This window comes from Mus pahari, chromosome 13 (assembly GCF_900095145.1).
Source record: "Mus pahari chromosome 13, PAHARI_EIJ_v1.1, whole genome shotgun sequence".
Lineage (NCBI taxonomy): Eukaryota > Metazoa > Chordata > Mammalia > Rodentia > Muridae > Mus > Mus pahari.
Window position 1 is genome coordinate 23,092,066 of NC_034602.1, and position 12,846 is coordinate 23,104,911.

Sequence of the window (12,846 nt, forward strand, 5' to 3'; positions counted from 1 at the left end):
GCCACATCTCAAAAAACAACAACAACAAAAAAAAACAAACCGAAGAATGAAAAAAAACCAATCAATCTTCCCCAGGCAGTGGTGGCGCACGCCTTTAATCCCAGCACTTGGGAGGCAGAGGCAGGCGGATTTCTGAGTTTGAAGCCAGTCCGGTTTACAGAGTGAGTTCCAGGACAGCCAGGGCTACACAGAGAAACCCTGTCTTGAAAAAACCAAAATAAATAAACAACAACAACAAACAGAAGAAAAAGTCCTAAGCAAATTCCCTGGTAAGGAACTCTGAAAGAATGGGCCTCATTAACCTGTGTAACAACCTCTGACTGCAGCCCTTCTGTTTTTGGTTTTCTGGGAAAGATGGTCCCAGGAAGGGGTCGACTTGGCTCTTCTAAGAGCTGTTAGGGATTGCAGAGCGTGTTGGCAGTATTTGTGAAAATCTTCATCGTAGCTGAAGGCCTGATTTAACATTTACCTTAGGTTAGCAACTTATGCCGCGATTTCTGCCCAATGAGATTTGCTTCTGGTTACCCACAGTACCCTAATTCCTTTGCGCATGTGTCTGCCTACGTCACTCTGTGGGTCAGGGAAGGATGGGGAGCCGGGGAGGGGCACCCACAGTTCTGAGGGTGTTCAAAGGACAGCATTGCGGAACGCGCCTGCGCAGAGCCAACACAAGTTGGTAGCGACGCCGGAAATCCAGGAGAAAGAACTTCCAGGAAGTGACGTATCCTCCAGAGCTGATTGGTTGTTGGTTTGTCCAGCCCTACGCGTGCGCACTGTCAGCGTGGAGTCAAGCCATGGAGGACCAAGAAGCGCTGGGTTTTGAACACATGGGGCTGGATCCCCGGCTCCTGCAGGTACGGGGAAGGCTGTGGAGCTGGGACCCGGTGTGCCGCTACACTCCGCGCCGCTTGAGCCGCGTCCTCTTCCTTCTTAGGCTGTCACCGACTTGGGCTGGTCGCGACCTACGTTGATCCAGGAAAAGGCCATACCTCTGGCGCTGGAGGGGAAGGACCTCCTGGCCCGCGCCCGCACAGGCTCCGGGAAGACCGCAGCTTATGCTATTCCGATGCTTCAGTTGCTTCTCCACAAGAAGGCGGTGGGTAGCGAGAGGAGCAGTGGGTAGGAGACAGGAACCTCCAAAAGAGTAGGGAACGAAGTGCCCGACTGTGCCAAGGTTCCTCCTATAGGTCCTGTATCTGTTAGGCGGGCGATAGAGAACTTGGTCTATTTGCAGCATAATCTCTGAGCTGGAGTTCAGGTTACTTGGCTCTCAACCCAGGCCTTGGTGCCACGGCCACCAACCTGTTGTAATTTTGAGCAAACCTTTTTATCTAGAGAGGGCTCATCAGCTCCGTAGTATGTTAAATGATTTCAGACGTGCAGCAAGTTAGTTCTACATTTCAGTGCCTGGGAAAGCTCTGCCCCCTGTGCTGTGAGGTGGGCAGAATTAAGAGTTTATCAGGACACAGCTAGGTGATTGTGTTGCGGTACATGGTTCTGACAGTTTGGGCGGTCCCAGTACTTTGAACGGTCTTGAATTGGCGCTCTTACAGACAGGTCCTGTAATGGAACAAGCTGTGAGAGGCCTTGTCCTTGTTCCTACCAAGGAGCTGGCTCGGCAGGCCCAGGCCATGATCCAGCAGCTGGCTGCCTACTGTGCCCGGGATGTGCGAGTGGCTAACGTCTCAGCTGCGGAAGACCCAGCGTCTCAGAGGTGGGTGGAAGCTGCAGGCCGCTAAAGGGAGTACCCTGTGCAAATGAGTGCCATTGGTGGTGTGAGTGGCAAGGCAGGGCAGCTCTGCCAGGGTGAGGGTCTGGCTGCTAAATTCTTGCCACCCCAAAACTTGCCGCCTGCAGAGCTGTGTTGATGGAGAAGCCAGACGTGGTGGTGGGGACCCCATCCCGAGTATTAAACCACCTGCAGCAGAACAGCTTGAAACTCCGGGACTCCCTAGAGCTGCTGGTGGTAGACGAAGCTGACCTTCTTTTTTCCTTTGGTTTTGAGGATGAACTCAAGAGTCTTCTCTGGTAAGGAAGAAACAGAAGTGGCTCCTAGACCTGCAAGGGTCTGGACTTGGGACTGGAGTAGGATGGGTGGGCTGGAGACTGATCAGGCCCCGTTCTTTCTTTCAGTCACTTGCCTCGGATTTACCAGGCTTTTCTCATGTCGGCCACTTTCAATGAGGATGTACAAACTCTGAAGGAGCTGGTGCTACATAACCCGGTAAGCGGAGCATCTGGAACTGAGACACAAGTCTTTGAACGTCTCGATCCTTCTCAGAGCAAACTTCTGGCGCTTGCGGAGGGACTATTGTTGTTAGGTGTGTCTTTCCTAATTCTTAGTCACTGAAAGGAAGTCACTTGATGTTATATATTTATAGCTTTCCCTAGAACAAACTGTGCTTGGCTTGGAAGGCTTATTTGGGGTCACCGTTTTCAAAGGGAGCCAAATTCTAAGACCAGAGTTCTCTTCTTGTGTACATTTCAGTCTTCAGAGCCATTGTGCAGGCCTTCTGTGCTGTACACTGTCTCCTCCCAGTGTTTGTCTTCGTGCTGTACACTGATGCTGTATGTAGAGTTTGTTTCTAATACCACAATAGGTAGGGCACTTTGAGTTCTTAGGTTACAGCCCTGGAGGTGGGGTGGGCAATGGGGCGATGGCTCACACACCAAAACCCCTTAAAGACATGTTCTGTCCTGCACTGATGTAGATGCTTTGGTTGGTGAGGCAGTGGCCATAGAACCACTTCTCTTTCCTGATGAGAGGTCTGTCCCCTTCCTAGGTTACCCTCAGGTTACAGGAGTCCCAGCTGCCGGGGCCAGACCAGCTCCAGCAGTTTCAGGTGGTCTGTGAGACAGAAGAAGACAAGTTCTTGCTGCTGTATGCTCTGCTCAAGCTGTCACTGATTCGGGGCAAAGCCTTGCTCTTTGTCAATACTCTAGAGAGGGGTTACCGGCTCCGTCTTTTCCTGGAACAGTTCAGCATTCCCTCCTGCGTGCTCAACGGAGAACTCCCACTGCGCTCCAGGTCTGCTGTGTCTGTCTTGATAGAGATAAGCTGAGAAGAAACATGGAAGGAGAACCCAGTTGGTTCTTTCCCTTTTTACAAGATGGGTTTTACACTGTATTTGTAGTCCAAGTTAGCCTTGAACTTACAGCAGTCCCCCTGGCCCAGACTTCTAAGTGCTGAGATTAAATTTGTAGGCCAGCTCATAGAGCTGGTCTTATTTCTTCTCCTCTCCCGCCTCTTTGCACTGTGAGAGATTGAACCCAGAGCCTTGTTCGTGCTAGATAACCACTCAACCACTGAGTTATACACCTAGACCCCTTTCCAATTCCGTAACCACTTGCTGGGAACTAGCCTCTCAGTATGATGACAACTCTGAAGTACTTAGCTGATGCATATAGAGGCCATAAAGGGTGTTGGTTCCCCTGACATTGGAGTTACAGAGTATTAACTACCATGTTGGTGCTGGGACTAGAAACTGGGTTTTCTGGAGAGCAGCCAGTGCATTTAGTCCTTGAGCCATCTCTCCAGCTCAGTTCTTTAGTTTTCAGCTGAGGAAGCTGAGGCACAGATCTGAAGATGATGAAGGAGATAGAGGAGAGAGTAGGGAAGGGCGATGGTTAGGATGAGGCTGATCGTTCCCCTTGGATTGCAGGTGCCACATCATCTCACAGTTCAACCAAGGCTTGTATGATTGCGTCATAGCGACGGATGCTGAAATCTTGGGACCCCAAGTCAAAAGCAAACGTCGAGGCCGCGGGTCCAAAGGAGACAAGTGAGTCCACGGTTCTTTTTTCTCAGCATTCCCCCAAGAGGACTGTTTTCAGCCTCTGTAAGACTGAAGCCAAAGTGCATAGAGTGAGTGAGTTGTCAGACATTCTCGATGGTTATACCTGGCAGTCCCATGGGCCCTTGCTTAGCTTCCTGGGCAGACATAGAGAGAAGTAGGGCGATAGAGGGCGATGCCCGAATGTGCAGCACACATTGTCAAGCTGAGCATGGGAGACGGTCCAGGCAGACCTGGGCTTGTGGCCATGATGTGCACAGAATGTGTATCTGAGGGGAAAAGGGACACTATAGGTGCTGCCTGCTTGAATAGTCCAGGGTCCCAGGGGTGGTTTATGGGTCAGTGTGTTCTGCTATTGCCTAGGGCTAAGGTCAGGGCACGGGTTTGCCCACATGACAGAACTCTGGGCCACCCTCCAGCACCCCAGCTCATGGAGTGATTCTAATGTCCGACAGTTTGGAGGTCTTTCAGTTTTGCTTAGAGGAGATGGCTGAGAGATATATGTGAGAACACATTCCCAGAGTGTTGAGTATCTGTCTGATGCCAGGATATTTTCTCAGGGCCTCTGATCCAGAGTCAGGTGTGGCCCGGGGCATAGACTTCCACCACGTGTCTGCAGTCCTCAATTTTGACCTTCCTTCCACTGCAGAGGCCTATGTCCACCGAGCTGGCAGGTAGGAGGATGGGGTGTGGGCGAGCAGGGGTGTTCGGAAGGACAGACCGTGTGGGCTAGTGATACACGCTTGATCTTCTCCCTTTGCAGGACAGCTCGAGCCAACAACCCAGGCATAGTTCTGACCTTTGTGCTGCCCACAGAACAGCCTTCCTTGGGAAAGATTGAGGAGCTTCTCAGTGGAGGTAAGAGCCCATGCTCTATGACTGCCAGGCTTCTCCCGTCCCACCTTGCAAGCAACTCCAGCATCTTGTATGGTACTGCACATCTTCTCATTACAGAGCACAGGGGTGAGACGGGATGACTGATTGACAATTTGAGGCTAGGCTGGGACACATAATAAGAACTTTTTTTTATTTTATTTTTTGCTATTTTTAAGTCAAAGAATAGGGCTTGAGAGGTGGGTCTGTGCTTAAGAACACTTGCTGCTCTTTCCTTTTTAATATGTATGTATGTATGCATGTGAGCACACTGAAGCTGTCCTCAGACACACCAGAAGAGGGCACCAGATCCGTTACAGATGGTCGTGAGCCACCATGTGGTTGCTGGGAATTGAACTTAGGACCTCTGGAAGAGCAGTCCTAACCTCTGAGCTGTTGCTCCAGCCCCACTTGCTGCTCTTTTAGAGGACCCAGGTTTAGTTCCTAGCACCCGGTTGACAGTTCACAGACATCTATAACTCTAGCACCCTCTTTTGGGACCTGCAGGCCCAAGTGTGTAGGCAGTACACATATGTGCATACAGGCAAAACACACAAAAAGTAAAATAAATAAATGGTTTTCTAAATCCAAGACGAATGGGAGGAGGAAACCCTATAGTAGGCTCCCGGTACTTGGGAGCAGAGTTCTAGGTCAGCCCAGGCTACATAGCTAGGTGGAGGCCACCCTGGGTTATATAATGAGGTCCTGTTTAAAATGCTGAGAAGTGATGGCAGACTCCTACCACTGTTCGCTACCATCTTTCCCCAGTGACAGACACTATGTCCTTTCATACAGTGACTAAAGTGGTATACTGTCATGTTCACTGACTGCTTTATAGTCAGGAACTAGTTAGATACTCTGCTCTGTCTGGACTCAGATGCTTTGAGTGGGTGAGGTGTGCCTTGCCTGCAGGCAGCAGCCGTCATCATGAGGAGGCTTGTGGGTGGTGGGTTGTGAGCCTGAGGCCACGATGGCACATTGGGCTGAAGCACACACCCCTGACCTAAGCGTTTTGGGAGCTGCTTTTAGACCCAAGTACAGTGATGCTGAGTAGGTCTCATGGTACAGCCTCATTTCAGAGAGAAGCAGGAGGCTGCCAGGGGACGGCCTTACATGGGCCCTACCCTCAACCCTCATAACTGCCTTCTCCCCAGAGGGCGAGGCCCCCATCCTGCTTCCCTACCAGTTCCAGATGGAGGAGATTGAAAGCTTTCGCTATCGATGCAGGGTAAGCTTGACAAAGGCGGGGAGGAGGGACGTTAAGAAGTGGGCCGTGACCCAGGGATTATACCCCATTGCTGAGCATGCAGGTCTAAGGCCATCTCACCCCTGGTCTACCCACAGGATGCCATGCGCTCGGTGACCAAGCAGGCCATTCGAGAGGCGAGACTGAAGGAGATCAAGGAGGAGCTTCTACACTCAGAGAAGCTCAAGGTGAGGGCAAGCTTAGAGCTGTCATTTTAGACAGCTCAGTAAGCTCTGAGTGGTGAGAAGCAGACAGCTGAAATGTTTGCTGGCCTTTGACAGGGAGAGGCAGGAAAACAGCTGAAAGACAGCTGTTCTGCTGGGAGGGTAGTAGACACACTTCACAGTGTGCACTCGTTTAATTATAAATGAACATACATAGTGTATGTGTATACAACACTGCTGGGAATACTATTAGTATCATTACAATAGGGCTGGTGAGATGGCTCAGCGGGTAAGAGCACTGACTGCTCTTCTGAAGGTCCTGAGTTCAATTCCCAGCAACCACATGGTGGCTCACAGCCATCTGTAGTAAGATGATGCTCTCTTCTGGTGTGTCTAAAGACAGCTACAGTGTACTTACATAAAATAATAAATAAAATCTTTGGGAAAAAAAAAAAGAATCATTACAATATTATTTGGAAGCCCCGTAGAGTCCATACTAGGGTTCTTAGAATGTACAAGCCATACCTAGATGTTACACAGACATGGAAAAGAGTGAAGAGGCAGTTGGTGTTGGTGAAGAACAGAACAGTCTATAAGAAGATAATAAACTTAAGCGATTCGGAGTGCCTATGTTTGTATCTTAGAGAAGTAAACAGACATGTCCTTGTTCAGGGGATATCCTTGTACCCATTTTGGAGACTCAGTAGTCTAGCATCAGTGAGTGAATAAAGGTTCTAGCTGCCCCAAGTTGTGAAACTCTGGCATGTGAGAAGGGACCACATTCGGAAGCCTCCAGAGTAGACAGATTTCCAGGAGGTAGCATTATCTGGCTTTGCTACAGCATGCAGTGCCTTACTTGGCCAGCAGAGGGCAACTGTGCAAGCCATGAGAAACCTGTCCTAGGCTGTAGCTGTCAAGTAGGATGAAGAACAGAGTGGTAGGCAAACTTCACGGTGACACTTTTTTGTGCATCCTAAATCTTGTGCTCTCTGTCCGTCAGACATACTTTGAAGACAACCCCAGAGACCTTCAGCTACTTCGCCACGATCTGCCCTTGCACCCGGCAGTGGTAAAGCCTCATTTAGGCAATGTCCCTGACTACTTGGGTGAGTGCTGCTGAGGGCCAGGAGACCAGAGGGAAGCGCCTAGCTCTTGGCCCTCCTCCACCAGATCCTGTGCTTGGTGCTGGGACAGCTTGTGTGTGAGAGGACTAGGGACCAGGCAGCACAGAGTGTGTGAGCATGAACAACCGTGCACCATGTACCAGCTCAGACAGACATGTTCCACCCGTCTATCTCATAACTGGGTTTCATTGTGGAGATGAGGAAACTGGTTGCACAGGGTTGGTGACATATTCCAGGCTTTGGCTGAGTAGGAAAATGAGCCAGTGACTGGCTTCCCGTGTTCTCAAGATGCTGAGCACATTTGAGGGAGAGTCCTGGACTCAGGACCCTTGTGCTGGGGAATACTCGAGATTGGCAGGCGCCAAGCTGAAACCGCAGTGGTTTGTAGGTCAGAGCAGATGAGGGGGACACACGGTGCCGAGGGAGGGTAACTTCGAGTTAGCTGGTCCTTCGCATCTCATGAAGGCTCTGGGCTTTCCCTTTGGATGTGTAGTGTGGTATATTTTTGGCAGTGAGTACCCCTGCCTTCCATGCTTACAATAAACAAAGAAGAGTTGATGGTGGCCGGCAGATTAGCGTAGGCTCTGTCACTGCTGACCCTGCCTCTCTGTCATTGCTGACCCTGCTGGCCTGGACTGGGGTCGGTGCTAATGGGATGTTGCTGCTTTGGAAGTGACAGGAAGGGCTGGGCAGTTGGGGTACACGCCTTTAATGCCAACACCCAGGAGGCAGAGACAGGTGGATCTTTGTGAGTTTGAGGCCAGCCTGGTCTACAGATGGAATTCTACAACCACCAGGGCTATGTAGAAAAACCCTGTCACAAAAAAACCAAGCCAAACCAAACCAAAACAGGTGACAGGAAAGTATAGAAGGGACATACGGGGGCAGATAAGGTGTGAGCGTGAAGGGGCCCAGGAAAGATAACTCCAGAGCAAGGGCTGGAGGCAGGCTCCTAAGGGATAGTGAGCTGGAGAAGACCCCACCCTTGGTCTGTCAGAAATGCTAGGAGCGTATTGGCCTAAAGCACCTACTAAGAGCAAAGTCACTCACTAAGAGGGAGCCAGGAAGTTTGCGATCCGGGAAGGTCTGACTTGTTAGATGTAGCCTGTCCTGGATCCGGGAAGGTCCGACTTGTTAGATGTAGCCTGTCCTGGATCCGGGAAGGTCCGACTTGTTAGATGTAGCCTATCCTGACGGGGTCGAGGTGCGTGTTCTGAGGCGAGGCCCAAGATCTCGTGAAGTTGGGGTGGAATGCAGAGGGAGGGGAGGAGCGATAGCAGGGACTGGAGAATTTGCAGTTCAGGAGCAGCATGAAAGAGAACCCACCCAGCCAGGCATGCACCACCATCGCCCGGCTGACTTCTTTCTTTTTAAATGCCTCACCCTTGTAGGCATTTCTTCCCTCCCTCCCTCCCTTCCTTTTTCTGTGCTGTGTACACACTCTGCTGTGAATATGCCATAGCTTCTTGTGTTATGTGTTCTTTGCATTAAATTTGATCACTACAGACATGATTTAGACAGTGGGAGCCTATGGAGCTAACTAATCTTTTGTCTGTGCACATATAGCAAATAGTTGAGTATTGGATACTCTTCCCTCCATCTCCCCCCACCCCCCACCCCCTTTTGGTTTTTCGAGACAGGGTTTCTCTGTGTAGCCCTGGCTATTCTGGAACTCACTCTGTAGACCAGGCTGGCCTTGAACTCACACCCTCCTCTGCCTCTGCCTCCTGATTACTGGGATTAAATGTGTGCACCCCCACTGCTGGACTGGATTGGAGTCCGTGCTGTAAGAGTACAGGGTAGCGCTGAGAAGGGAGTGGGCCATCACTGAAAGCCAGGTCTCCTGGGGTAGAGAGAGCTGTGTAGCTGAAGGTTAGAAGTAGGGTGAGGAGAGCTGTGTAGCCAAAGGTTAGACGCAGGGGTGAGGCTATCCCTGAGCCCAGCATCTCTTCCAGTTCCTGCTGCTCTTCGTGGCCTTGTACATCCTCGAAAGAAACGGAGAAAGATGCCCTTCTCTAAGAAGGCTAAGGTACGTCTCCCGCAATTCCCGGCATAGTAGTGGTTCTCCTTCCCCCCGCCTTGCCCTTCCTCTTCAGCAGCTGAGGGAGAGATAGGATCCCAGGAGCAGGGCCCACAGGGCCTCCCTCACGTTGTCTGCAGCAGCTAGCGGTTTCTGACTTGTGGCACAGGGATTTGGTCAGGTGCCAGCACTGCTCATGTCTGTCGGGACATCCGACTGATGCCTCAAACTAACTTTCGACTTCTGCCCTCGTAGAAGGTGAAGGCCCAGAACCCACTGCGTGACTTCAAGCACAGGGGAAAGAAACCTAAGCCCACAGCCAAGCCTTCTTGATGTTGCCTGAGCCTGAGGACTCTGAGTTGGGCATCCTAGCCTGCATGGAGTGGGCTTCCCGCGCTGTTGGTGGGCACGTTCTGGTGCTCAGTGTCTGGACAGACTGTACTTCGAGGAAGCAGCTTTGGACACCCCATCTCCTTGGAACTGCTGGGCTGCCATTTTGTTCATTAGAAGAATAAAGATTCCAGCTGCCCCAGGCTGTGACCCTCTGGAATGTGAGAAAAGATTGCTTTCCCAAATCTCCAGAGTTGACAGACTTGGAAAAGGTGGTGTTGTCTGGCTCTGCTGCTGCTGCATGCCTCTGTGGGCAAGCCAAGGCCAGGTGTCCAGGTTCTGCCGGTCCAGTGTTGGGCTGTGGCCGACCCAGAGCCCTGTATCTAGCTCCTGCAGTTCTACCAACCCAGATGAGCTGACCAGAGGGCTTTATTCTTCTAAGTCAGGGCATTCCTGACCATAAGCCCCTGGGTCTCACCAGCACATGCATGTTCACATTCAGAGGAAAATAGCACTGAGGACTGGGAGCCAAGGCAACTAGCTTCCCTTCCTGGATGAGAGATCGTGACAGTCTGTGTGTTTGTTTCAGAAGCACAAATGGTAATACAAGGAATGCACACCTACGAGACCCCTCCTCCATGTCCCAACCTGAGCACTGGCTACAGAGGGTTCAGAGGTGATTCTCTGCATCCTCACTCAGCATCCTCCTACCTGTTCTCTATCCCACAGTTACTCTCTGGCTGTCTGCTTGTCACTTGGTTATCAGGCATGGGAAGGCCGGGCTGGGGTGGGAGAAGAGAGAAGTCAAACCTGAAGTGCAGCTTTGGTTATAGTCGGGGTGTGTGGCTAGAGTGATAGGGTGAGGCTTGGGGTTTCTGTATCTTTACTCCAGGGGTCTCCAGGAAGCTGGAGTGTGTAGCCTGGGAAGACAGATTGTCAGATGTATTCCAGACCCTCAAAACGCACAGTGCCCTGCGGTCCTGTGCTCAGTTGTAGTGAGAAAAAGATGAAGAGCAGCCCTGGGGGCCGGGAAGATAAGTGTTTGCTGAGCGAGTAGTGAGGGCCTGGATATGCTTCCTCAGCATCCGTGGAAAGGCCGAGCAGCAGTCCACATCTCCAACACCATTGTGTGCCTTTAGGTAGGGAGGGCGGACAAAAGGGACTTGCTGGCTCATCAGTGTGGACAAAACAGGAAGCTCTAGGTTCAGGGAAAGACTGGATTCTAAAAACTAAGATGGAGAGCTACAGAGGAAGACCCTGGTCTCAACTGTGACCTCTGCATGCATAACAGCGTGCACCAGCACATGCAAGAACAGCAGTTCCTGGCCTTTCCCACCCTGCTTTGCTGACAGCCCTGGACAGTTGAGTGTACTGAGATGAATGTTGCATCCATGCCTGCTGTTCCTGTGGTATTGTCTATGATTCTGTCACTTTCCTTACCATGGTGAGGACATGTGCCCTGGAACCACCCAAAGGAGAAATTGGGTTTCCCCAGTGAGGGTTCTTGTGGGACGATGAAGCTGGTACTCTGCTGTGTAAAGTCACCAAGGCATAGGACCAGAGCTGTGCCTGAGAGTGTGGCAATGGTTAACTATATGCATGTTTTCCTTCTAACTTAGAGAAGCCCTTGGGAGGCCTTTCTCTAGTTGGGGTAGATCAGTGGGGCTGATATGGTGGCTCAGCAGGTGAAGGTGTCTGCCTGTAAGGTGTGTGAACCAAGGCCAGTCCTTTGGAACCACATGGTGGAAGGAAAGAACAGATTCTCACAGGTTGTCTGACCACATATGTGCAGTGGCATTGTGCTTCCATGCTCCATAAATAAACTCAAAATTAAAGTGACCCAGTCACAGCAGGTGGGGCCAGGTCGGGTTTGGAGTCTGGCCTGGCCAGCAGTATAGGTCTCTGTGGGTTGTTACTACAGTAGCTAGTGCTCTTGGAGGTTCTGCCGCCCTCCTGTGAATGTGACCTGCGTGCTGAGTGGCTACCCCACTCCTGCAAGCTGCAACAGGCCCTATACTTAGGGGTGAGATGACAGGCTGGGCAGAAAATGTTCCCTGTTTTCTGAGTCTAAGCAGGGAGAGTATGGAGAGTTCAGTGCCTTTTTTCTCTCTCTCGAGACAGGGTTTCTCTGTGTAGCCCTGGCTGTCCTGGAACTCATTTTGTAGACCAGGCTGGCCTCAAACTCAGAAATCTGCCTGCTTCTACCTCCCAAGTGCTGGGATTAAAGGCGTGTGCCACCACGCCCAGCTTATTGCCCTTTTTTTTTTTTTTTTTTTTTAGATTTATTAATTTATTATATTTAAGTACACTGTAGCTGTCTTCAGACACTCCAGAAGAGGGCGTCAGATCTTGTTATGGATGGTTATGAGCCACCGTGTGGTTGCTGGGATTTGAACTCTGGACCTTCAGAAGTGCAGTCAGGTGCTCTTACCCACTGAGCCATCTCACCGGCCCCCCCCTTTTTTTTTTAACTTGTTACTGACTCTTCGTAAGTTTCACATCATGTACCCCAGTCCCATCCATCTCCTTGTCACCCCAACCCTTGCAGCCTCCCCCCATACCACCCATAAAACAAAACGAAACAAAGCATAGAAAACATGGAGGGAGCTGTAGTGTCATAGTGTCCCACGGTTTACCCCTCTGTCCACACATCTTCCCTTGTGAATGTTCACTGCAGTGGGTCTGGTCTGGTTTGAGGCCTCTGCCTTCTGTGACACCATCAATATTGGATCCTCAGAATACTGAGTCCTCCCAGTTAGTCTGTGTGTCATGGAGTTCCTACAGCTCTGGGTCAGCAGGGCTGGCCATTTCATGAGCCCCGACAGTTCACAAATGAGATTTTTGAGGTGGGCCCTGGATCTGCATGGACGAGCTAGTAAGCTTGCTGGCTCTCCCTTATCCACACCATCAGGGTGAGCTCTCCAGCTCTGCTCCAGCTAGGCGGCCCAGTACCATCATCTGTAGGAGGCAGAGTCAGCTCTCCTGCTCTTATGACCTTCCAGCCAGCTCCTCTGTGCTGCCCAGTCAAGACTCAGCCCTTCCTTTCTCAGGTGCAACCTGTGAGGGGCTAGGCCAGCTCTACCATTCTCGAACTCTGGGGGGACTGGTTCACACTCCAACCCCCACATGCCTTCACCTTCGGGGCCAGCTCTCCTGCACGCATGCCCTCTGGCCTGCTCATCCACACCCCTGCCACTAGGGCCGGCTCAACTGTGCTGCTCAGGCAAGGCCCTGGGCTTGCTCTCCTGAGTGTTGCAGCTGGCCAGGGACAGGGGCAGCTGTCACAGGTGGCCAG

General features: G+C 51.3%; 1 protein-coding gene across 1 annotated transcript; it reads left to right on the forward strand.

The window, feature by feature from the left end:
• The first annotated feature begins 749 nt into the window (after positions 1–749).
• On the forward strand, positions 750–9,771 carry Ddx56 (DEAD-box helicase 56). The gene is made up of 14 exons (XM_021210805.1): positions 750–854; positions 935–1,096; positions 1,554–1,714; positions 1,858–2,028; positions 2,134–2,224; positions 2,784–3,028; positions 3,663–3,782; positions 4,355–4,468; positions 4,558–4,652; positions 5,822–5,895; positions 6,012–6,101; positions 7,078–7,183; positions 9,157–9,230; positions 9,477–9,771. The coding sequence occupies exons 1-14, from the start codon at positions 795–797 to the stop codon at positions 9,552–9,554; spliced, it is 1,641 nt and encodes a 546-aa protein (XP_021066464.1). The 5' UTR covers positions 750–794; the 3' UTR covers positions 9,555–9,771.
• Positions 9,772–12,846: the final 3,075 nt, after the last annotated feature.